Below are 25,989 nucleotides of genomic sequence, written 5' to 3'. Positions count from 1 at the left end.
GTGGTTAGCGAGAATTTAAACTTAATAGCTTAGCTTTCTGAGAATGAAGCTTGAAATAAGTAACCTAGGAGGTTAATTTGTGATGGGACTGACACCACAGAGCAGAAGTTTATGAACAGAACTATTCCAAAAACATTTGAGATGCCAAAAATGTTTCACTGCTGCTGATGGAGATGCAACTTTGTCTTTTAGCTGTTTTGTTGTTGCTGGGGCGTTTTTAATTAAGAGAAGTGTATTCTTAGTTAAATTCTTTCTAAGGCACAACAAGAATGCTGTGAAGTAGTTTACAGGCAAATAGAAAACCCCAACGCCTCCTAAGCTTTAAATTGGCTCTCTCAAAAAGACCGGCACAGGAAGTATTCCCCTATCTGCAAAGCTTTACTTCAAAGCAGGGAAAGCACACCAGAGCCTCGCTGTCCCGTCAGAGCCCTCCTTGCTCCTCTACGTCAGAGTTGCTTATAACCGACTGTAACCAGCAACAAATTACAGCAGCTTCTTCTGCGTGAGTCAGTGGGTAGGGGATGGCTGAGTCAGGCTCAGCCCTGCTCCTGCCCACCCATGCCCTGCCCAGCTGCTGCCTGTTATTTCCCCTCGGGTTGAGCTCGCAAGCCTGGCAGCCTGCATGGAAAATCAGGAGAACTGGATGTTTTTTGCTGGCCACACGCAAAGCGAAGCCGTAACGGACCACGTCCACATGGGCTCCAAGTACGTCACCCTCCGTTCAGTGGTAGGAACTGGGAATTTGCTTAAAGCTGACTGTTTCCACTGAACTGGGTCCTTAGTGATTGCTCTAGAGGTTGAATAATAGAGATTTGTGAATCTGGCATATCTATTGGCAGATCAGGGTATTTTACTTCATTAGCTGTTCAAACACGCTCTGTTTTTAGACTTCTGAATTTGTGAAGCATTTCTTCAGTAGAGTATTTGTTTGGTATTTATATATTTCCCCCATAGTTTCCAAGGCAGAATGTGTTTCTTCTTTTCCCTGTGACATGGAGGGGAAAAACCACGGCAATAGTCTTGGCTGCATTTTCAGTGTATCACTTTGCTCTTGAGTTGTTCCAATCACGTCTCAGCAAGTCGTCAAGTTGGGCTTTGTTCTGTTAGGTTTCTTTCCTTCTCCAGCCCAGTTTGCTTTGGAGAGTTTTTGCTATAACCCAGTATTGTTCCAGTTTGCAAACAGTTTTCTCTTTTCCTAATTTCAGATTGGTAAGTCAGCATAAGGAAAATAAAGATTTTGCCAGTAATATCAGTATCATTATCAGTAATACTTTGCAGATAGGGGAATGCTTCTTGTGCCTGTCTTTTGAGAGAGCCAAAGATGTTATTGAGGATTTGAGTTCTCTGATGAATCTCTTTTTCTGGAGAGAAAATGCAGCTCTTCCTGTGATGGTTGGTGTCTCTCAGTTTGATTTCTCCAGGCGTATAAAGGAACCTCAGTGCCCCAGGAAGAGCTGTAGGAGTGGGAGGAAGGCTGCTGCCACTGCACCTTGCAAGGCCAAGAATGCTCAAAGACAAGAGCTGAAAACCGCATGGTCTCCAATGGGTTGGATTAGCATAAAAACCTGCGTGGCTGATGGAGCATAAGGAACTCTCTTAAAACTGGAGTCTGGCACTTTTGGTAATAGTATGTTCATTTGCATACACCTTTGAATCTATTTGAAATTGGCAACCCATGATGAAAGCTAAATTTATTGAAATATCTTCAAGTAACTAGAAATAGTAGCCATTCTGTGGTAAAATCAGACCGCAGAACTGGGGAAAATCAGGCTGAGCTTCCTTGAGGAAGACTTGCTGACTAACTGCAGCATCTTTTCGGGTGCAGAGAGGTTGTCTTCTCTGGGCCAGTGTAATTCCTCCTAGACCTCATCAATAACTCAGTCAATCAAAGTTAACAAATTGAAGAAGTTGAAAACTTCTAACTTCCTTCCTTTCTTCCTAACTAATTTTTAGTTATTAACAATAACAAGCCTTTCACATGTTAGTTCTTCTGTATTTTTGGCAGAGCTGTAATTTTTATACAAAAGTTGCTTGATGCAAATTAAGAATTTACACAAAATTTAGAAAATGTTACTTCTTTTTTTTTGGAATGCAATTCATGTCAATGTAAATATTAAGAAACTAAGAAATTTTACAGTGTAATCGTTTACACATTTATTTGCTTTACTTTAGTTAAAATAAACCTTCTTTAGCATAAAGATTAGTTTGTTTCAAATCAACAAACAATAAGAATTAACCCTTTTCCAAGAAAAAAATTTGGAACTAAAATTAGCTAAAATCACTGTTTGATCTGGGTAAATTACCTCGAAAGGAGGTAAGCGTCCTGAGCGGTGTAGCAGAGGTGCTCTGCTCCAGCGTGCTGTGCTGGCTGGGGCGAGCAGAGGTCCCGTGTGCAGCCCAGTGGCGCTGCCCCACCAGTGTGGCAGGTACACTGGGTGCTCCCTAATACTGGGCTCTTCCTTCCCCTTGAGGTTGCTCCCAAGGAGACCTGATTTGCTGCTCTGCCTCTCTGGGAGGAGATGAGGAACCTCTTCATTGCCCCTGCTTTAGGAGAGGTGAGTGCTAAGGGAGAGCAGCGTTCGGAAACCTGTATCACAGTGCAATTAGAGCCCAGATTTTGTTAATCTAGTCCAGGTCAACAAAACCCCTTACAGAGGTTTAAGTTACAGATGGAGCTCTTTCAAGCGGAGCAGAGGGGATACAGGGTATAATGGCAACTGTCTGTTGTGTTGCTTTCCTGCATTTCTGCTGAAACTTTCTTTTGTGCAGTTGAAAGTGAAGATGAGAGTGCTCGACTCGGATCCAAAGACGTGGTAGAACTAGCTCGCGTGTGCAGGTGCTGTTTTTTGGATAGGTCATCACTTAATGCCGGCATTTTTTAGCCCGTTGGCTCCCACTGTGTAGTTCTGAGTTTCTAATTTGCGAACCTAAAATACGCGCACTAACACCTTGAGTCATCGGACCCTTAGTCATTCTTTCCGCAAATCCATCAGCCTGCTCTGCACAGCATGGCCAGCGGTCAACATCCCCACGTTGTTTCCACATTAGCTTAAGCCACAGGCTTTGCAAGTGGTGACAGTGAGGGGGAAAACAAGGATCTGAAAAAAGTCTGGAGTGTTGATACTTCAGAAAAGGACTCCTGCCTTGTGTTGCTTTTCTGGCTAGCAGGAGCCCCACCTGAGTCACCACAACTGGTTGTTGTGAAGCCTGTGATTTAGGGAATTATGGAAATACGGCAACTCTTTCTGGCAAATTCTTTGTTTGTCACGAAAATCATTCAGCTGAACTAATTGGCTTAATGTAAGATTCAGGTGCTTTGGGCCTTGTAAGTAATACTCATTTGGCTTGAATACAAGACACTGGAGAAGATAAATCAGTCAGTCATTACTAGCATAATAAGTGATGATCAAATTAAAGACAATGACTTGAAGTTCCTCTATTTTTCCTCTGTGTGCATATTTAGCACACCAGATGGTCAATACAGTCATAATAAACTGGTGGGAATATTTAATTAAATGTGTTCCCAGGACATTAAATGTAGGATATTATTTTTTTGGCTGATGATTAGAGTAAATATTTTGTAATAAGGAATAAGTCCTTGTGGAATATTGCTGATGGTACATGAAAATCACATTTGGGAACAGAAATTTATTCAAAGCAGAACTTTCTTCACAAAATAAAGACCTCTCAAAATGCTAACTCCTTTTACATGTGATTTTCTTTTTTCCTACCCCCAATTCACTCTTACTCATTGCTACCCAATTCATTACTACAAATAGCACGAGAATCATTTTAGAAGTCATAGTCATAGACCGGAATGGGTCTAAGTTAAAATCTTAACATGCCGTTTAATTGGCAGTGGTCACGTTTTTGCTGAATTTTGGAGGTCTCGGAAGGAACACTGACAAGCAGCGGTCAGAAACAACGTCTCTAGGTGAGCGGGGACGGTTCCCTGGCAGCGAGGGAAGCCCGTCTGCTGCTGTTGGGAGATACTTTGGCTCCCTCTGCGAAGCCCCCGAGCACTGGAAGCACCTTCTGACGGTCTGAAAATCCCTCCGTCCCCAGGTACGCAGAGGTCCGCTAACCCAGCAGTGACTCTGCCCTGTCCAGGGGCTAGTGCTCTTTTCGCTCTAGCCGGTGTTGTGATATCATGGCCTTCTTTACTCCCATGGAGTAGCTTTTTTCCTTGTGAGAGTGCGATTAGTTAAAAGAAAACAAGAGTAAAAGTAGCCTGTTAAAAATATGTTGGTTAATAACTGGGAGGGGGAAGATCGGATACAAATCTGAATTACGCAAGGTCAGTGGGCAGCTGAAGTGGAAAGGAAGCCCCTCGCTGAACGCCTCTGAGTCAGAAGGCTGCAGGTCTGGGAGGAGCTGCAGGACCTGCCGGCTGGGCTGGCTCGGGGAAGGCGAGCGGGTGGGGAGGAGGTGGTGGGATGGACAGTCGGTGTGTCCGGATTTCCAGGCGCGCACATCTGTGTATTCCCAGAGTCACGGTTGTCCGTGTGTGCCTGTGTTGGACCTGCACCGCTAAGTTCGGACGTTTAAGCGCGCGAGTCCGGAAGGCCCGGAGCCGCGAGGAGTTTAGATCCCAAAGGCGCGAGCTGCAGCGAGGGCTGGCGTGTAGGCAGGCTAGCACGTAGTCTTAGTCTGCTCTCCTGGTTAGACGGGGTTTTGTTCGGACTGTGTCAAGGTGCGCATAGCCAAACTGCTTGTTTAAAGAGCTTTGGCACTACTGTTGGCAAATTCTCACTATTCTGTTAAAGTTACCTACTATGTTTAAAAAAAAGAAAAAAAAAGTTTGGAAGAAGCTGCTTGAGATAAAACAAGGAACTAACAAATCTGTCCAGGAAGCAGCGGACTGTAAATATTGACAGTAAAAGTTCCCCCTCACAGATTATCAGTGGGAAAATTGTTTGCCTATTACTGCATACAAACAAATAAAGCAAGTTCAAAACTAACAGCAGAAGCCCCAGCGCTGCAGAGCTCCTTTATCTCCTTAGAGATCCTCCCTGCCTGAGAGCTTTCAGATGCATCTAAAGCCGGAGACGGTGCACCAGGGACAGTCCGGGAGTGGTTTGTCTCTGCAGTTTCTGTTAAGCCCTGGATCTTCGCTGACATCTTTAGGCACTGGAATAGTGTACAAATTTGCACTTGTAGCTAATTCTAATTATTGCTTTAGGGTTGAATCTCAAGAACACAGTGCTAAGCAAGAGCTCTGATTTTTTTGTTATTTTTTTAAATTTTTTTTTCAATTAAATGCAGACAGTTGCTTTTGTTTTTATGTCTTTGGGACTGCAGACTATCAAATCCTGCTTGAGCAGTCAAGCCTACGCAGAAGCAGAATCTTAAATAAGCTAAAGTTTGGTTGTAGTAATGAATATTTACTCTAGAAACATGGTAACTGGACAGTAAAAAGGTAAAGAGGGAGAGGAGCAGAGCAATTTCCTGTATTTTATTAGAACACCTGGGAAAGGGTTTGAGGGAAGAGCAGCAGTGCCTCTCCCCTGCAGTCGTGGCGACGGCCTGGCACCCTCCTGCTCTCCGCGTCGGGCAGCTCCCTCTCCTAGCCTGGCTAGCTCAAGAAGTTTCTCCTGCAGAGCTCACACAGACGAGCAGAAGTGGAACGGTGTTTCGAGCAGCTTCCCAAACATCAGGCATGTGCTCGTCCTCAGCGTTCCCTCCGCCAGTGGGAATGGAAGTGGCAGTGGCGCTGGATGTCTCCAAATCCCTCCTGAGCAGAGCCACAGCTCCATTTAACCGCTAGCGCTAGGTGGTAAATTGATTTAAAGAGAAAAAGGTTTTTTTGACGTGTGGGGTGGGAAATCTCGTAGTCACGCTGCTGTCCTAGCACGTCCAGGCGCAGCAGGTGGCGGGCGGAGGGCAGACCGAGGACGTCTGAGTCAGCTGTGGCCGCTCTGCTGAGTCACTGCACAGTCCCCGGGGGCGGCTGCGCGCGTGCACGGTGCACGGAGCCGCGTCTGTTCCTCGTCAACGAGATTGCTCGCGTGTTAACAAAAGCAAGCTCTGGCGTGCTGGGGAGCGAGGACGTAACTGATGTTATAAAAGGAGTGACCTAACTGCCCAGGCTCCGAGCACGCGCCGCCGCTCTGGCGCGCCTGCGCTCGCCCGGCACGTGGCATCGTCGCTTGTCGCTTCCCCAGGAAGCACTCCAGTGCTCTCACGTCACTGCTGGCTGCAACTGAAGAATAAATCAGCTTGGTAGGGAATGATACGGGTTTTTTTGCCTGCAGTAACGTAGCTTTGTTCCTCCTTCAGAATGAACTTGACCTGCACTTGGAGATGAAAGTTCTCACTGTCAGTTGTAGGTTTTTTTTCCTCTTCCTGAAAAAACCCAGCACAGCTGTCTAGCTAAGGGCCCACAGAAGAAACTTCTACATGGATTTTACATTCATTTATAGCTCCTAAAAATCATGCTAGCCCATGAGAAATTGGACTCCATGTATTTCAAAGAAAAGCCTCTCCAACACTGTGCTAATGTTTTGCATAAGTTCCTTTCAGTCACGCTTCTCAGAAATCATCAGCTGGTATGATGCAGGACAGAGGTAATAGTAGAAGAATTATGTGAAAGTAGGTTGGATTTTCCTTGTAACATTTTAGTCTAAGATATCCTAGAGAACAGCGATGCTTTCCAGTGACATGGGGCCTTCACTTCCCTTCTTTACGAGAAAACCTAGGTTCAAAGACATACTCTAAGTGGAGGCCTTGCTGGACCGGGGCCATGTTAGCTCACTGAGGTACTACTTTCTCCTGCTGCCCTGCCAGGAGGCTTTCTACAGAGCTCGAATGCTGACAGGGCTTAGCCGGGGCTGGGAGACCCCCAGCCCTGTTCTGAAGTGCTCTGGGAGGAGGGAAGGGTGATCTCGTGCCCGTTTTGCCTGTTTCAATTGCATGCGGCCTAATGGCAGGAGAGGACGTCTGTCTTGCTAGGAAGAGACCTGCAAGTGGTGTTAAAGCCAAATGCTCAAGGACTGACTTTCCAAAGCCTGGCTGGGAGCCTGTGCTTTCTGCTTCGTGCTCTGTCTTTTCCGGTGAGCGCTCCTCTGCTTGCAGCTCGGAGGGCTCTGCAGCCCGCTGTGCTGAGCCACGAGGCCGTGAGCGATGAGCTGCTGTCACCGTGTCCAGAGAGCAGAACTCCAGAGACAAGGTTTGGAAAAAGTAGCTCTGGACAGCAGGCAGCACCCAGCTCTGGTTACTGTTATATTAGATTTTATGCAATTATTAAATTAAGATGTGTTTGTTAATTATAAGCTCTCTGTACCTTAGCATAAAGATTGCCATCTCTCTTTGGTAGTTACAGTAGCTCCTGCAGTCATGGTTAGGGCAGCTCTAAGACCATCCTGCACAGGGAGCAGAGCAACCCCAGGAAACACAGCCGAAACCAAATTAGTTGGCAGCAAGGACATTGGAAGAGCACCTTAAGGAATAAACTAGGAAGGATCTACTTTATGTCAATTCATTTTAAGGAACTTAAACTTAGGAAATGCCAAAAGAAGATGAAAAATACCAGGCAGAAAAGGTACAGGACAGAGCGCTGAACTTTGTAGTGATCACACAGATTTGGGCAAGAACAACACTGCGCTTACAGACTGTGCTTACGGGCCAAAATACGTGACTGGTGACCCTTCCTGCTGTGTGTTTCCCTTCCGTAGCCCCTGGGATGCAGACAGTGCCCAACACAGGAGGGGATCTCTGTTACGCTTGTACTAGCAAATGGCTTGACACAGTGTTTCCCTAAATTAAAGTTCTGCTTGTGCAGATGGTGAAAAGGTCTATTTACTTCCCTGACTGCAGGAAAATTTCACAATTTCAATTTTAGCTCTGTTGCTGTACCAGAACCTCCTTTTGAAGATGTTAATACTCCAGGGAGATCGCGTTTTGCAGTATTTGAGTCCAAGATATGCGACAGTCAGATTTTGATCCTTGGTGAGGACGGTGTAAACTCAGAATAAATGCTGTTGGGCATCCTAGCCCACGACCCTTCGGTGGAGTAATTTTGTAGCAGACTCAGCAGCCTCTGTTTTTTTGTGTTTTTAACGATGGCTGTGAGCTCCTCAAAGGATGAGCAATGCTTCTGTACAGCTCAGGTTCTTTTCTTTCAACTGAAGCTTGGTAGTGACTTTCTTATCCCCCCTCCCTGCAAAAAGAAGTGTAAGATGCAGCAGTGTTCTCGATCTGCGAACATCAAAGGGAGTGTGTTAGGGGTCAGAGTCATCTGTAGGGATCTCAGCCCACAGGCAATACTGTAAAAAAATATATATATATTTTTTGCAGCTTAAGGAGCCTTTAGGGAACTAACTTTAGGGTGCCTCCAAGCACTTTGACAATGTATTAAGGGGGCCATAATTCCAGGAGCATTAATCAGACCCCAGGATGTAGAAGGGAATGATTCATAGAGAAACACTCTGTTCCTTCAGTCCGTCACTGCGGGAAGGCATTGGTAATGCGTGAGGGGAATTTGTGATATTTTTCAGTTCAAATGCTTAGGGATTTCCTCTGCAGTTTCAGGAAGGGTTTTATTTCCTTGCAGGAAGAAGTGACAGGAGTCCCCCTAAAAGAAGAAGGAAGGTTTCACAGGTTAGAAGTGCAGGTGAGAAGAATTGCTGGCTGGAGTCACTAGACGCTGTCAGGCCAGCAGGGTCACTTGCCTGCTTAGTTCAGTCACTGCCACATCTGCTCGTGCACCCTAAGGGACTTGTCTTTTTGTTTGTTTGTTTGGTTGGTTGTTTTTTTTTTTGTTATTTTAAAGCAACGTGTGGGAGGCTGGTGCTGACGCTTAAGAAAAGAGCTGACGCTCAGGAGACCTGGGCTCTGTTCACAGCGTTGCTGCAAACATTCATCGAGGGTCCACGGCAGATGTTTACGCCAGGCCAGCTGTTCTGCTGGAGCACTCGGTGATCTCTGGTGGGGTGGTTAAGCACTGACGAGTGCCTGAAGTGACTAACCCCATGCTGCGTGCGATTCTCGCCCCCAGTTCCTCCTCCGTTTCTTCCTCTCCGTTAGTTTGTCTCTGCTTGGTTAGCTTCCAGCCCGACACTGAGAAGCCCGGGAGTGTGTCATTGAGGAGGAAGGCAGGTCACAGCCCTGGCTCCTGTAGCATCGACACACGTCACCTCGAGCCAGGCCTTCTTCCGGAGTGGGATGTAAGTGCTGCCTTGCTGGTCAGGCCTGTGGTTAATTAGGTCATTTGGCTAACTTAGGGTGGATAACCTGAGCTGGCTCACTGTTTCCTCCCTAGTGATTAGCCAAACTGCTGCCCTACAGGTGGATCCAAAACCAGAAGGTCTCACTGATGGAAGAAGTGCTCTAGTTTGGAGAGAAAGAGGCAACAAGGGAGTGGAAGAGTTTGACATGGTCCTGTCAAGAGTGGTGTGAAAAATAAGTGTGGGATGGGAGGGAATGGGACAGAAGAGGTCTCTAGAACAAGGGTAGTGATCCTGACATGGAGAATATGGGAAACTCCTGTTAAGAAATACACACTTCTGACTTTTTCCAGAAAAGGAGCAGTGAACAAGTGAAGATGGTTTCAGTCACTTTTTATGTTCTGTTTCCTGGTCTAGGTCTGCTCCAGCTCCTACCCAAGGTCCCACCAGGGCTGGGGCTGCAGGGGTACCTCCTGCTACCAGTGTGTCGAGTAACAAACGGCTGCAGCAGACACAAGCCCGGGTGGATGAGGTAAGTGGCTTCAGGTGATTTATTGCTCACTGTAAGGGTGCTGATGTGATTTCTTTTTCTTTAAGATGCTTGTCTCACATAATGATCCAGCAGCTCCTGCTTGTCTGAAAGCAGTGGGTCAAGGAAATGAGGTTTACCAAAGGATGGCATTTATTCAGAGGCAAGATAGTACAAGAGATATTCTGAGTATGAACATCCCTGTACCAATAACATTATTGCAGAATAAATACGGATATTGGTATAATTCATTCTGGAATTCATCTTAGACAGTGAGGTTAGGAGGAAATGTCATAGTGGCACCAGCATAGCATCTCTACTAAATAAAGCGGTCCTGCATCCCTAAAGGTCAGATGCTAATCTCACAGGCTGTTCCACAGGAGCAGACCCTAGGCTTCTCACGAGTAGATGGAAGCCCTGAATGTTGTACAGGTGAGGACTGTGCTCTTTAGTCAAAGCTCTGTTGACTAATCATCACAGCTTATCCCCACAGAGAGGCACTTGCACAGGACCTCACAACAGTACCTCCCACGGATCCCCACCCTTTCAAATGGTCTTGGAGGAGCATGTGCCTGTTCCATCATGGTTCTTTAGTTAAGATACAGATAAGCCCTGCTCCTGCCAGCTTGGCTGCAAGGCTAACGTCCACCTAACTGCCATGTTAATGGAAATGAGTGAGTGTACCACCATTCACGGCTGTAGTTGCTGACCACACCAGCGGTGAAGGAGCTGTGGAGTCCTTGCACACCTGACGTATTGCACAGATTTGTGTGCTGGATATTAAGCACAGGGCTTTGCTAACACCCTACAAACACTTAAGTAACTAATTGCTTATTGCACATGAGGAAATGCCTGGGGCTTGTGTGATTCTTTAATGCCAGTTCAATAAACACACACTGGAAAACATCCATATGCTTCTTCTATAAAGGCTTCTGGTTTCAGATGCTCTAGGTATGCTTTACAAATAACAGAAAAGACTTGACTTGTGACCTTCAAAACAGCACACTCGGTAGTTCTGATCGACGGTCACTCAAGCACATGTAAGTTTGTTGTATTGGGAAGTAGGATGGAGCCCTTGCTTGACAGGGAAAGGCTGATCAATCGTTAACTCGCAGTGAGTAGCTGAGAGAGGGGAACGCTATGGGGCTTTCAGTCTGCTGAAGTCCTGTGGGTGAAGCTGGTTTATATCACCTGGGGATTTTGATCTGTTATGCAGTGCTTTGACTTTCCTACCAGATCTTTCCTGGTTTTGTTTCATGTCTTATGGGAGAATGATCTGTAGGTGGCACCAAACACCAGGGCGCAGAACTGCGTTCCTCTGGCTGCTGCTCAGCACTCCGGAGCCAAGCCCAAAACGCAGCAACATGGTCGAGGCTTCGCTTAAGAGCCAACTTCTGGCGTTACTGAAACGACTACAAGCCCTCCCAAACCAGCATTTCACATATATCCGTGGTGGCTTTTCCACTTGAGTCCTCCAGGCAATCTGAAGCGTATTTTCTAAGGCTCAGATCTTGGTCTTAGGCTAGACAAAAATGTGTTGATTGGACAAAAATGCAATCTGGACCAAGTGTCCACTCGAGTTAAATTCAATATGTAGTTTTGGACAAAAAGGAGAGAAGGGGTAGGAAATATTATACTATTTTTTTCATCATTTTCAAACTGAAATAGTTTAAAATTTTCAGTATGAAACACTGTACTGAGACAAAATTTAGCTTAATACCAGCTTAGAAATGAAAACAAAAGGTTTGTTATTTGATATGGATTGAAATGCTTGGAAAGGTTTTGTTTGAGAAAGCAAGTAAGAAATTTGAGCTGACCAAAACACTTTTTATTCTGTTTAATTTTGGTAGACACATGAAAGAAAAACTTTGAGTTTTGGAACAGCATTTGACCCGGTGCTAGTCCATCCAGAGATTCTTTCACTACCAGTTTCACCTCACTGTATTTCATATGGTATATACATTTTGTATTTCTGGGCTTTTGTAGGTAATGGTTACATTATATTAAATACGAATAACGTGGACTTCCCTATTACAGAGTAGAAAGAGTAACAGACCATCAGCCATATACACTGCTAGAATGAGTGGACACGACTTTACTGAGATTGGTGTGCTGTCTCACACTTTTGCTAATGACGAATTTGGATAAGATTGCTGTTTAGGACTGTTCATTTGCTAGAAGGGATTTTCTTCTGACAGCGTATAAAATATATGCACGAGTGGGCCTTACCTACGTTGTCCTGGCTGTGCACACTCTTTTCACTCGAGTGCTGTACTGAGCGGGGCATGAGCTCCTGCTGCCCTTCAGACTGAAATTTTCCAAGTAAGATATTTTCTCCTCCTTCACTTTCGAGTGGGACTTCAGATTATGGCTGGAAAGTCATCTTGTCTGAGGAAGATCTGCAGAATGAGTAAATTCTTCCATCAGGAAATGCATACAGTTCCTTTTAGAGTGGGCTTTGTAAAGCCAATTTTGCTAGTTTGGGTAAGGAAATTGTAGTAAATGCATGAAGAAAATAATGGCTTGTTCTTAATAATGGCTGGACAATGGTCAACCAAACTGTAGTAGAGGAAATGGTCTCCGTCCGTTTTCTCTATCTGTAGTGAAGCATTTAGTTGTAGGCTAAAGGAAATCATAATCTTTACTGAAATTAATTAGAGTATATCATAATGTCCCTTTATTTTTCAACTTTAAGGGCATTTGAGCACAGTATAACTGTTTATCTTGTTCTCACTGTCTGTTTCCAGATGTGTTTATTGAGGAAATGTCTGTGCAATTGCTATCACCTGATATTTGCCATAATGGCAAAAAGGCTGGTTTCAGGATGATTTGTGATATTGCAGAATGTGAACATATGGTGACCTTTGGCGTTACCATGGATGGGGATCTAATGTGGGGCTGTGCCTTTGCAGGTGGTAGACATCATGAGAATGAACGTGGACAAGGTACTAGAAAGAGACCAGAAGCTGTCAGAACTTGACAACCGGGCAGATGCGTTGCAAGCAGGTGCCTCACAGTTTGAAACCAGTGCAGCCAAACTGAAGAGAAAATATTGGTGGAAAAATTGCAAGGTAAAGAATATAAAGATGTCTTGTTAAGAATTGCTTTGTGGCAGATGACATTCACTTGCATTTAGAGGGACTTTGCTTGTAGCATGGGATCTCTAAGTCTTGCCCTCTGAGCTGCCAGATAATGAGCCAAGCAGCTCTGATCTTTACCAGAGCCTGTTCTTCAGATCATTTGTGCAGTATATAAAATCTACATACAAATTTTGATGCTTTACTCAGTGTCTGCAAACAGGGATGCAAAAATATAGGACTTGCCCAGTTGATTAATTGACAAGGAGTAAAACCTCTGTCCTGCCTCTGGCTCCCAACCTCTGGAAGAAGAGGGAGAAATAAATCTGCAAGCCAGTGGCTGTCTCTGTCCTTCAGAAATGTTGGGAGGAACGAAGGCCTTGCTTTGATGCATCCCTGTTCTTTTTTCCCTTCTTCCCTTTCTCATTGGAGTTATGAGGTAATTAGGACTGCAGCATTTCAAGTGGCATCACTAGATTTCAGCCTGTCTCACACACTACCCGACGTAGCTCTGTGCTGGAACGTGCTTGTGCACAGCTGGCTCTGATGTATCTGTTCCTGTGGGAACAGACTTTGGCTTCACGCTGAGGTATAGGCTAACACACTGGAAACCACGCTGGCTGTCATGGGCTGCCTCTCTCAGCAACAGCACAAGTACACAAAACCAGCACAAATAGGAGCTGGGCATCAAACACCTCCAGCTGCCTCTTCTTGACTATGGGCACACGGTTAAAAGTGATCCAGTTACTGTGGTGTAAAGTGGCACCTGATCATGAGTGGATCCAGCCAGTGGACATGCATTCACTTAAAACACCTCCAGAGCTGTTTTACTTCACTGCCAGAAATGCATACAAGGTTTGCTCCTGCCTCTTAGCTGATGGGCAAGAACTCGATACCTTTGGCAAGAGGCTGTGTCCATTGCCAGTGGTTAGTGACACCAAATAGGTGGTCTCCAAAAGTCTGTTACAGTGAGTCTTTGCCAGAAGTAAAAGAAGAATGTACAGGCCACCAAATAAAAACAAAGAACCTAGAGGTTAATGTCAGTCATGTGAAAGCTGACTTTTTTCTTTTTTTCTTGTAACTTTCTTTTTATAGATGGTGATCATCCTTGGTGTAGTATGCGCAATCATTCTCACTATAATTATAAGTGAGTAATTCTTTTTCATTTATGATCTAAGTAGCTCTATGACTTACCAAGTGCTAATATGGGGAAAAAAAAACAAAACAAAGAGTGAGTTTAAAATGTTCCAACAGATTAATTTGTTAAAGCCTCCTTCTAGTGTTGTGCTGTTATAGTGAGAATTACTGCAAATTCCCTGGGTGCTTGTATGGGTAGAATTTGTTGACATTTAATGTGTTTTACATTAGTATGTTACATAACTTTTCCCAGGATTAAAGGCTCCCCTTTTTTCATGTTTATGTATGTTTTCCTGCAGTCTCAGACAGTCTCCTTTCATTAGAGCAAATGCAGAAATCCTTGTGCTTTTCAGTGAGACCAGTAGTCCTTGCTCATGCCTGTCAGAAGAGGATGAGGGCCCTCATGCAAATGGACACCTAATACATTTTTTAAAAGTGCACAAATGGCTAGTTACTACCAAATCAGCTGGAATTTGGGATGATGGTACTTCTGCAAATCCCTTTGCATCTTGAATACCTGAATATCATTAAAAACTGGTCCAAAGTCTTGCTGATTCCTTGCTTCCAAAGATCATCTCATTCTGCATGTTTGTAGCGAAGGTAGTATATGAATGAATAATAGCAGTCATGCTGGTTGTGAGCCAGGGAACTCGTAATGACAGTAACTGAACAGCTGATTTATGTAACTTCTGTCTTGGCAACAACTGTTATTATGTGACATAACCACAATATGGCATTAACTCGTGAAAGAGAGGTTTCCTGAGTTGAGCGATACAGCCAGTAGTCCAGGAGAGATTTCACCAGGAGGGTGCATTGTGAACTTGAATTAATTCCCAACTCTCAAATTACATGCCTCATCCTCAGCATGTTTCCATTTTCCTCTGTTACTGCTGTGACAGAGGCTTACAGAATCACCTGTAAACATGACTTAATGGATTGAGATATGTGTGGTAGCTTATTAGTCTTATGAATGTTGGCACCAAACTGTCCCAGAAAGATTCTAGGGTTTCATAACTCAGATATGGCAAGAATGGGAAATGGCGAGATATTAATTGACTGTATTAACTGGGTACTCAAGGTCAGTGGCTTGAAGGCAAAGACAGGCCTCGGCTCTGCAGCCCTAGTGTAGCAGCCTGGGAATACAGATGTGCAGCCGTGGAGTTGGCTGCTGTGTATATATCCATCATCGAGCACCATGTGTATCCTAACAAGAAAGTAAAAGGCAGACAAGATGGCTCCTAATTTTTCCTCAAAAGTTAACCCTTTCTTACTGGTTTTAAATATTGGATACCTCTCTTGGCAGGGTTAGAAACAGAGATAGCAGGTTTGGCATGGCTTAGGTTGGGTTTGGGGCATTTAATCACAAGCCTGGGTGTCGTTTTATCAACCCCAGGTCATGGCTCACTACTGTGGAATTTGTTAGTGCGAGTTTGGTAGCACACGCTCACTTCTGTGAGATAAGCGCAGTGGTAACTCTATAATAACATTTGTTGCCTTTTTCTTCCCCCTCTGCTTCCTTTCTCAGTTTATTTCTCCACTTGAAAAAGCGAAGAGGGAAGACCTGGCACAACTTTGTTCTTATCAACCAACGGTATCAGTGTTCCTTTGTTGAACGCCGCTTTTTAATTCCTGGTGTCTTGGGATTTTTGCTTGTAATAATCCATAAGCATTCAATGTGGTGTGTTTTGGAATTCTGTTGTTTCCACAAGAAACTGTACCAGCTAAATACTGCCAGGTAGTTCCATACACTGTCTTATCACTGTGTCTTAAAATGTGTCTGCACTGACCTTCAGAAATTAGGATATGAAAAGCATCCTAAACCTCTCAGAATTAGAGGGAGTGGCTGTGGGGAAGCTCCTGCTTAAAGGGACTCTGTCAGGTGGTTGGGACCCAAAATAGCAAACATTAGGGCCAGAATTCTCAATGTGAGCACCTAAAGTTAGGTGGCAAAATCCACTGTCAGATGGATTTTTTTTTTGAGGTAGTACATCCCTGCTACTCCCGTTGAAGACGGTGGTGCCTGCAAGTATTCACAGAATGTGTAAAACATCTGATTTCTACTTACCACTCAAACACAGGTTTTGAGATTAGTTGTAGTATTCAGGTATAAAATCATTGCCTGCAGAAAAAAAATAGGACTGTTTTTTTTATGAAATTAAATTCCCCTGGTGGAGTATTCTGTACAACCGAGATGGCCTCAAAATGAAAGCTAGAAAGCAAGCTGTATGACAGCCAACACAGCATTGGCTAGCACGGTTCTGAAAAAGCCAAGTGAAATTTAAACTGGTAACACAAGAGCACCAAAAATGACCAAGATACAGATTCTTGCTAATAACCCAAAGCAGTGTTTGTCGGATTTCACGGGCTTCTGTTGAGCCCCCATCCCCAGTGCTGATGGCCCTAACTTAAAGCACACGAACAACCTCAGTGATGTCTGTGGCTTCCCAGCGCAATTCTGGGAAGCTGCCTTTGCCTTTTGCAGAAATGGAGCCCACTCTGAGGAGCATTTAAAAACTGGGAAGTGGAGGGTGTGAGTAAGTAGAGAAAAGAGTGGAGAGACACCGAGGAAAGGTGCCTAGCAAAGGTTTCGTGGAGCAAAGAAATGCTGCTCCAAAGCGATGGTGAAAACAACACTGCTTTTAAAAAAAATTATTTTAAATGTGTGTGTGAGACATAAATTATAGTGTCTTCTTTATAAAGTGCTCAGTTAAGATGTTTTTCATACTCAGAGCTAATTTAGAGTTAATTTAAAACAGCATTTGGTGTAGTTAAGAAAAAAGATGTATTGCGGTTTGAAAAAAAGTTCTTGCATTTTCTTGTTATAGGGTTGCTCCCAAATATTTTTTCTTTTTTAAATGCTGAATAGTTTGTTTTGAGGAGGATGGGGATACTATCCATAGAAAATTATACTATGTTTGATCATAGTTAACCTAAACAAAAATGAATTATCAATTTTTGAGTCAGACAGTCCAGACAGGCATTTTTTCAGGATGCCTGCTTCAGGATTTCTAAGAACAATTGCTGAATAAATAAATAAATAAATAAATTTAGGTTTTTTTTTTGTCTGAAATTTAGTTAGAACATAGAAGTGGTGATAATACAACTGTAAATAATCTCAGTGTAGAGTATCTCTCTTGACATGGTTTTGGATTAAAACAAAACAAACTAAAACAAAACCAGACCACTCTATTGCAGTGATGTATATACATACTGTGCTTAAGTAGAATCCTGCAGAGAGAATAAATGATGATTAGTTGAAGGGTTCCAGTTACGTTATGATATTTTCGATATATTTATTGCTTTGTTTTTACATGTGCTGTTTCATATCCTTAAGTAGCAGGTGCCCACAGCCTTCATGAAATAGAAATGTCACTCTCAAAATTACTTATGTGCTGCTGGACTTCCTGATGCGCCCTGTTTGCTTCAGTCCTTCAGCTGAGTACGTACATAAACCGTTCAAATACCCCTATGAACCAAACAGAAAACACTGCTGTCATTAAGGGCCTGGCTCCATAAGGTGCCGCGTCTGCATGTTGTGTGTAATTCAGCCTTCCCTGGAAACGGAATAAGCCGTCCAACTTCAGGACCATTTAGTAACTATGAGAATACTTGGCTAGCTGGTATGACAAAATTACCTCCTGAGGGTGAGATGCTGCCACCCGTACTCCTGTTGAGCACTGCTTAATCCTCACAGGGTTTCTCTCCGGGAGTGCTGACAGGATTCCTGAGATGAGGCTTGCCTTCTCTGGAGATGGTGCAATCAGTAAGGTTATATGCTGATACAGATCCTTGATGTAGAGAGCGCCTTGAGAGCGTACTGTGAGCCTGTGAGAGTTTGAAATGCTTACTTACCTGGCAGGAGCAGCAGATGCACATCAAGGAGTTCTACTCCTCCAGCTACCAAGGTGCAAAGCTTCCAAATGAACGTGGGGACTAGACTGTAAGGGTGCAGAATCAGGTCCTCCTAGTTAACCTATCTCAAGCAGGTTAGTAATCAGAATGGGAGCTTTAAGTGAAAATGTGTATTCTTTCTTCTTCAAAACTGTAAATAATACAGATGGCTGCCAGATGCTGGTAAGAATTTGCAAGGAAAAGTTTAGTCAAGAAACGTAGACTCCAGTGGCTTGCAAAATGCTTGGTAAGAGACAAGTTCCTCCTGTGTGCTAGTGAAATAGGTTAAATGCATGTGTTTAACTCTTCAGGTTTGTTGCATACAGTGTGCTTGTGAATATGCAACACTTGCTCCTGGGCTGTGCTCGTTAGTGGCAATTGATAGGATGAGCCGTGTACCATTTCTGCTGCAGCCTTGGAAGTGTGATCAAGTGTGCTCTTATGTGCTGTACAGCCCTGGAGTCTTACTGCTCCTGCAGAGGGTTAATTCTCCTGCAAGGAGAATATGGTGATACAGGATTGTTCAGGGTCATAGATTGTGCAACATCATCACATATACGTAGAATGGTGCAGAGGACAGTCTATATAAACACAGCTGGAGATCTTAGTTGTGTTGAAGCCAGGATTGATTTATTTCCCATTCACTGCTTCTACATTTATAATGTCCACGCATAAAGTTGCCTACTTGTAACAGTAAATTTCCCAGATTAAGGTCAACTCATTCTTCTTTAGTTAGCTAGCACTGATTCAAATTTCAGTTATGTAGTAAAATGGCAACTACTGCTCCTCATCTCTAACTGTACTGCCTTCGTCTGGACTGTTAAAAAGGCACAGAAGGGCTTCGCTTTTATCCCTGCTCCAGCAAACCCCTCGGGGAGGCAGCGCTGCAAGGCTGGTTGCATTATCATTGCCATCTTGAGGACTGAGCTGAAGATGCAGCTGGCCAGAAGTAAGGATTTCTATAGCTTCAGCCAGAGTTAAAGAGACTTGCATATTTTGTCCTTATAGGAAGCACTGACTTTCACCCTGATTTCTGGGCTACAGCTGTACAATGGATGGCCAGCTAGGATGATAGCACGATATGCCATTCAGAAACAGCATATCTGGCATGGGATAGTTAGGAGATGGTCTAAAGCATTGGAGCTGCTCTGTGCTTCTTCCATGGGTGCTGCTGGGCTTGCCAGTGAGTGCACTTCAGCTTCTGAGGTTGACATAGTCTTATCTGCTTCCACTATCCACAGGCACAGCATGAGGCCTTTTTTCTTCTAATTAAGTTGACCTTGCAGTAATATAGCGGGCTCCAAAACTAAGTATCTGGTACACAGAACATACAAGGGCAAGTACTGTGGAAAGAGGAACAGCTGAGACCTGATTTTCACTTGACAACATTATGGAACAGGACAGTCCAACATAGTCTAACATAATCCTGTATTATTAGAAGGAAGATAGGAGAATCTGATAAAGATTTTGATGTAATCTAGGGTCTGTACAACAATAAGTGATTTAGAAATACAGTTGGTTTGATTTTTAAAGTTGGCACTTTAGTTCCATTGGAACGTGGGTGAGGTTAACCCTGGAATATTTCGGGCGAGTAGAATGCTGGGCATTTTCTTTTTTTATAATGATCTCTTGGCCTTTTCTTTTTTATAATGATCTGTTAAGTGATTTGAACACCTGCAATGATGGAAGAACAGCACAATAACTGCTATGTAAGGAATGAATTAGAACAGCTACAATTTGCTACATTTTTTGTCTTGGCAGCAAGATCTTTTGAAATTCTTCTGTTACTTTGTCTCATTTGTGTCTCTGCTTCTCTGGCATGGCTTCACATAACTTTAACTTAATAAACAATCTGGCTATGTCTTCTTTGAATATGATGAGTTTTAGCTCTTAAGAGCGAGATCGTTCCTTGACACCTTCATTAGAGCGTACGTGTAAAATGGTGACGCCTGTTTCTCAGAACTGCATCTGCCATGGCAGGTTGAAACTTTGAAAATTTTTTGGAAGCCCCGATGTCCGGTGTTAGTGAACTCTTCTTCATGGTTCAGAGTGACTTGTTCTCCATCCTGTGGGAGGTTGTCCACCCAGTAAAAGCAAAATCTATTCTTTATTGTAAAGCAGTGCCCCTATTGCATGTGCTAGTGCTAGACCTTCACAAACAGAGTGGAGAGCCCTTGGGTGTGATCCAGGATTTAGATCTCAATCTCCCTTTTCCTGCCCTTTAAAAGGTGGAGAGGGCTAAACCAATTGCCACATAAGGCACTGGGAGCGCTCCCAAGGTACATACTGAGTATTGGACAAAGGCCTCAAAGAGACCAAAGTCTCTTTGGTTTGGATTCACGTCCTGGCCTGAACTTTAGGACTGGTGCAGACCTTAACCTTTGGGCTCCCTGTATAGTCAGAAGTGAGATGATCTTCCAGCTGGTGATTCCCCCCATCTCATTTAGGTCCCTCCTGTTAGATGGGACATCTCTGAGGATTTGTTCTTTCACACAAGACAAAGCACAAGCAACCCCAATTTAATTCCTGTAAAAACAAAAGGAAAATAGGCTGAAGAATTTAGTTTGAGAAAAAATAATTGTATCTAGAGAAATGATTGGCTCAAGATTTCTCAGATCATGACATCATTATTTCAGCAGAGATGCTAGATTAGGATATATGAAAAATCAGAAAACATCAGTTGTTCTTTTTTTTCTTCCTGGTCTCCTGCAGAAGTACTTCTTTGTTCCACTTTAAGAAAGGATTTTGTTTTACTCTTCCACTAATTTCCTTTCCTTATTTCATTAATGTATGTCTCCATTGATGTGCTCAATGGCTTTTTTCTCAATTGAGAACCAGAAGACTGCCTACCTTTAAACACATGCACAAAAAAGAAATCTAAGCCACCCAAGGAGCTTACCTTTCTTCCTGATGCACTGACATTTAAAAGCTACATCTTTACAATACAGCAGAAACACGGTGGCAGTCTGATTACATGCAGTTTGCTGGAGTAAACACTTGATTGTTCAACAATGAGTCATTTCTGCAGTAACCTCATTCTGTCATGCCTGTATCACATCTGCTAGTTCTCCAAAGCAAAAATCATAACCTGCACTGATTTAAACCATGAATACAGCCTCGTGGTTCATACGTAACATTCTATTCAACCAATGAAGCCATGTGCTGCAAGTTTAAAAGGGTGAAGTACTCGCTTTCAAAAAGAAAATATCATAGAGAACAACAAGGTTAATTATAGAAAAGCCTGTTCTTTCTTTAGCTCTTCTCATAGTAGCTGGCTTCTCCATTATTCTTCAAGTCCCTCTTCATTCCCTTCAAAAGCCTTTGCGTTTTTGGCGTGTAGTGTGCACGACATACTGGGGCTAGGGTTGTTCTGCTGCCCTCTCAGATGACTCCCTGCCTTCTGCGGTGCTGTTGGTGTTGACCTCAATCAGAGCAGAGGTGGGCCTGAGTGGAGCAGAACCGTCTCCCCATAACGCCCTGCTGTCTTTAGACTAGTCTCTACTGATGAGAAGGAGAACGCTGAAGGCAGAATATGGTTCCTGGATTTTAATTCCATTCAAAATGATGTGACACAGCATAAAGCTCCTGACTACTTGACATCTGGCATTTTTTTGCAACTACTCAAACATTTTTAGTTGTAACACTGCAGTTTTAATTTATTTAGCATTTTTGTAACAGCAGTTTCATCAGTATTGATGGAAAGGAGAGGAAAGGTAAATAAGGATAGTGTGATAATGGTAGTTTGGTACAATAGAGCAAACATTCAATAACTGCCTGTTTTTAAGCAGCTATACCTAAGAGCACCTTTCATGTGTTAAAACTAAGTGGTGCTAGTCTATTGAACTGCATACACACTACTGTTAAAAATGAGCTTAGGGCAAGTGGTAGCTGAATTTATCCCCTTTCACTTTTCTCTTGAAAACATAGAGATATAATACATGCAGTAAAGATTATTTTTTGTAAAGAAAGAGAGACATTTGGGGTATATCTTCCAAAGGCATGTTCTTGCTTGGCGCAGAATTGCTTGAGAATTTCAGTCAAATATGGGCTCCAGAGTGCTTGGTGCTCTAAAGATACGTACTGAATGCCCACAAACCTTTTCCTTGTGTATGACTTCAGTCTGCCAGTAATGAAATCTTCTTGAACTAACATGATTGTTTTGCTCATCCTCACTCTGCTCTAATATCTGTGCCTTTCCATTAATAGATAGTTTAAGGAGAGGATGGGAAAGCACCATGTTGAACCCATTACATTCCTGACATGCCTATGTGAGTATGTGGCAGTCATTTGAGCTTTTTTGATGAAAGAGCTTAAAAAAAATAAGAGCTATTTTAATCTAGTCTTTGAAATCAGTTTCTTCTCCTAATAAACCACAATTTTTTTAAAAAAATAAGAGCAAGTAATAGTAGATGCTGTTGTAAGACCAGTATATAAGATATTGCATATAATGGAGCCATGAATTTGTAGATTCACATCACATCATTGCTTTCAAAATTTCAGCTGTTAATATTTATATTATTGACCTGAAAGGATGCAGCAGTTTCTCCACCAGTCACAGCAGTGAGTTGGTCTACCATACTAGGAGCAAGCTAGAGTGTGCTAAATAATAAAGTTCAGGCTTTCAGGAATTCAAAGAAAAAAAAAGGATGCCAAATCAAAGTAGAAATGTATGACAAGGATAATAGGTGTACTTTACAACTGTTATTTCCTCAAATATTATTTAACTATTATTTAAGTCATAAGCAACTTTACAAATAGCCAAATAATTAGCTTCAGAAGCCTGTGCATTCATTACAGAATATTTTTTCTTATTAGAAAATCTAAGCCCAGTATGTGTTCTATTTGCTTTTTCCCTGTATTGGAAAGAAAATAAAATGCTAATGTAGCTGAGACACAGTCACAGGTCTGCACAATAAAGTGTTAATGGTAGCCCAGTATTTGTCATGAAAAACATCATTACTTCATCTTCTAAATGAAAAGTTCTCCCCCTGGCTGACCATGTACGTGGTAAAATATTAGTCACATTAGGTGTATCAGCATCACTGAGAGATTAGAAATTAGTATCTCCTACTCAAGAGCGAGGCTTGAAAACGTCCTTTGTCTGTGGCAAAAACACATTTTGAGGGGGAAACATCAACTGCTGTAGAAGATTTTTTTTGTTTTTTGTTTGAAAACTCCTTTTTTCCTCTCCCTTCCCAAAAGAAGTGCACATATGCACAGACAGACATTTTGCCATTTGTGTGTGAAGCACTGGTGAAGTGCTTCAGGTAGTGTCTGCTGTGAGCAGCCTTTATTTAGTTTGCAGCATAAAAAGTCCTCTTAGTGGCAATATATAGACTCTTATTCTAAACCTGTTTTAGTCATTGCAGGAAATGATGTTATTGCACCTTGTTCAGCAAGAAAGAGAGTTTGTAGCCAGCTAAACAGTATTTTCCTTAATGACTTATGCTTGAGTTTTAAGGCAGAAAAGCAGCCTTGGGAGGTGCTAAGCAATTCATCACTGTAGACAGAATGTGGATAGATGGGTATTTCACACACTCTGGCCTGGAGTGAAGAGCAAAGCATGCCCTGTTCTGGAAGCTACTTCAACATGTGCTTAACATACACAGAATTTCCACTCTGTGGTGTAAGAGCCTTAAGAGCAGAGGGAAAGGAAGAAGTGCCTAGCTGAGTATTTTTGATAGCACTTTGAGAGATGGGAGGGCACACTGCATCAGCCAGTGCTAATGGGGAGACACAAGGGAACACCTTGTTAGTCATCACTAAATCCAGTCCTGATAGGGAATCTGTGACATATTCTAATTCAGGAAAGGAAAACTTTTTCCTTTGAATCACATCAAAAATAGGTTGGAAGGGACCTCTGGGGGTCATCTAGCCCAATATTCTGCTCAAAGCAGGGCCAGCTTTGAGGTTAGATCAGGTTGCTCAGGGTTTTGTCTTGCTGAGCTTTGAAAGTTTCCAAGGATGGTGGTTCCACAAATGCTAGGTAACTAATAAAGTTCAGCCTTTCAGGAAAAGAAAAAAAAGAATCAAGTAAAAATATATGAAGAAGAATTTTTTTTCCTACATTAAACTGGAATTTCTCGTGTTACAATTTGTGACATTTGCTCTCTGTCCTTTCCCTGTGTACTTCAAGGAGGAGTCTTTGTTTGGCTTTGTTTTCTCTATACCCCCCCTACTTTAGGTATTGGAAGACTGTCCTAGCCTTCTCCTCTTTGTCTTGTCTTTTCCTGCTGAACAACCCCCTCAGCCTCTCTTCACGCATCTGATGCTCCAGCCCCCAAACACCTTGGTGGCCCTTTTCTTAGTCCTCTACTGTTTACTGACATCTCTCTTGTATGGGGGGCCCAAAATCTGCACATGGTGTTCCAAATGCTCACTTATTCCAGTACACTGGCAGATTTAACAAAGTATTTTGCTTGCTGATTTCTAAAGGCCAGGGCTCTATGTGGATATTAGAAACTTATTCAAGTGCAAAGGACTGCTTTGAGCTCATGGTTGAGAAATTCAGCCAGATTAGTGCAGGGAGATTTTAATCTCCTTCCCTACCATTTTTTCCAAGAAAAACTTTTTTAGAATGATATGACATGTTGAAGTGAAAGTCTCTTCCTTTCTGGAAGCTAAAGGGAAATAAATAGGCTTGGCACTTTAGAAGTAATGGAGTAGGTGCCTACCAGCCTACTATCATGACAAATATTTTTGTTTTCAGGAAGACTGACATATTGAATATGACATAATAGTGGAGAGGCAAATTCCCCACACTGCTAATGCTCCTGCTCTCAGTAATAATCTGTTTAATTTCTGTATTTCTGTTGGAGGTCCATAAACTAGTTAGAGTTGTAAGAACAGAAGTGGCTTCAGCTGGACTGTTTGACGTTCAGAAATCTTGGATGTTGTCCATGAGTGTGTCAATCAGTCCTGATGTGCCAGACTCACTGCAGAGAGTGGATCTGCATGCATGCAACATGCCCTGTGCATTTGATGCGTCCTATGAGACATGCAGCCACAGAGTACAGTGGAGCAGATTGCAAATACTACCAGCCAGTGCAAATACAAGTCAGTACAAATATAGGTTTCCACTTATGAATTTCTTTTGTACTCAGCCAGTACACCACTACTGCTGCCAATATTATGAAAAACTGATGTTCACTCAAAGACCCAGGTTGAAAATACTCACTTGCCTGGGTTAGATAGCAGTCTATATTGGATATATTCTGTGTCCCACCAAGGTAGGTAAAAGTTCAGTGTATGCCTTCATAAGTGTATGCAGTTTATGTTTTTGCCTTTTTTGGTCTGATCAGTGTCAAATCTAGTGGGAGTAAGTGTAAGCCCCATGTTTCAAAGAGCTTCCACGAACATCAAGATCTTTTCTTTCTCTCTCAGTTACACTACAGATCTCAGCCAGATCTGACCAAGCTGAGATTTTCAGCGTGTTCTCTTGCCTCTGTATGTGTGAAGCCCACTCCTTTGACACTGGCGCTGATGACACAAATAGCATAGGATCAGATTCAGGACATCTAGTAAAGTCTGATTCTGTACTATTTGAATGGCAAAACCTCTACTGGGTACTGACTTGCCCTGCTGGCACCAAAGAAGAGGGTTCTTTACTGAGATTGCAAGTTCTCCTCACAGGTCACCTTAGCAATGCTGCTGGAATGGCAATGTGAAACAAAAACCTTTTTTCTACCTCTTTCCATGTAATTCTTCAAACTCTACTTGCTCTAACAGGAATAGCCAGAAATCAGTTTTCAGCTGTCCTTTGAAAACTTAAACTCCAGACCAAACTTTTAATTGCATCCTTTTAAAGGCCACTCAGTAATGTTAAGCTATCTAGTAATGCATTCAGAAAGGATTTGAAAATCTGTGCTGAGAACAGCATCTCTCAACTCATAGACTCAAGAGCAAGAAATCGTGGTTTGTACCTCTACAGAAGAACATTCCATTTGCACCTTATTAGAGCTATCTGGGGAGGAAAAAATGTTGTGGAGACCAGGAAATTTGTTTAAGTGCTTTACCTGGAGGTCAGTGGAATTCTATTTATAAATGATGAAATTCTGCATGCAGACATTTTGATGCTAAAATTGTGACAACTTATGAAGTTTGATATTACTATACTTTTGTGTGAATAGTGATTTTTTTTAAGTGGTGAACATATTTTCCAAGAATACTGTATACATTTGTAACATGTATG

General features: G+C 42.8%; 1 protein-coding gene across 1 annotated transcript; it reads left to right on the top strand.

Moving 5' to 3' along the window:
• Positions 1–630: 630 nt before the first annotated feature.
• LOC146599372 (vesicle-associated membrane protein 3-like) lies at positions 631–25,989 on the top strand. The gene is made up of 5 exons (XM_085298544.1): positions 631–705; positions 9,582–9,696; positions 12,606–12,764; positions 13,866–13,917; positions 15,433–25,989. Exons 1-5 carry the CDS (start codon positions 644–646, stop codon positions 15,447–15,449), a joined length of 405 nt encoding a protein of 134 aa, XP_085154670.1. The 5' UTR covers positions 631–643; the 3' UTR covers positions 15,450–25,989.

Source organism: Rhea americana, unplaced genomic scaffold (genome assembly GCF_003343005.1).
Source record: "Rhea americana isolate MKP2758 unplaced genomic scaffold, rheAme1 scaffold_14, whole genome shotgun sequence".
NCBI lineage: Eukaryota > Metazoa > Chordata > Aves > Rheiformes > Rheidae > Rhea > Rhea americana.
This window is presented reverse-complemented; position numbering and strand designations above follow the sequence as displayed.

What these genes read in the sequence shown, in the direction of transcription:
- LOC146599372 (XM_085298544.1), top strand. Translation starts at nt 644, where the DNA reads ATGTTTTTTGCTGGCCACACGCAAAGCGAAGCCGTAACGGACCACGTC. An exon ending in CACGTCCACATGGGCTCCAA is followed by an intron (nt 706 to 9,581) that starts GTACGTCACCCT and finishes TTCCTGGTCTAG; the next exon opens with GTCTGCTCCAGCTCCTACCC. An exon ending in ATTGGTGGAAAAATTGCAAG is followed by an intron (nt 12,765 to 13,865) that starts GTAAAGAATATA and finishes TTCTTTTTATAG; the next exon opens with ATGGTGATCATCCTTGGTGT.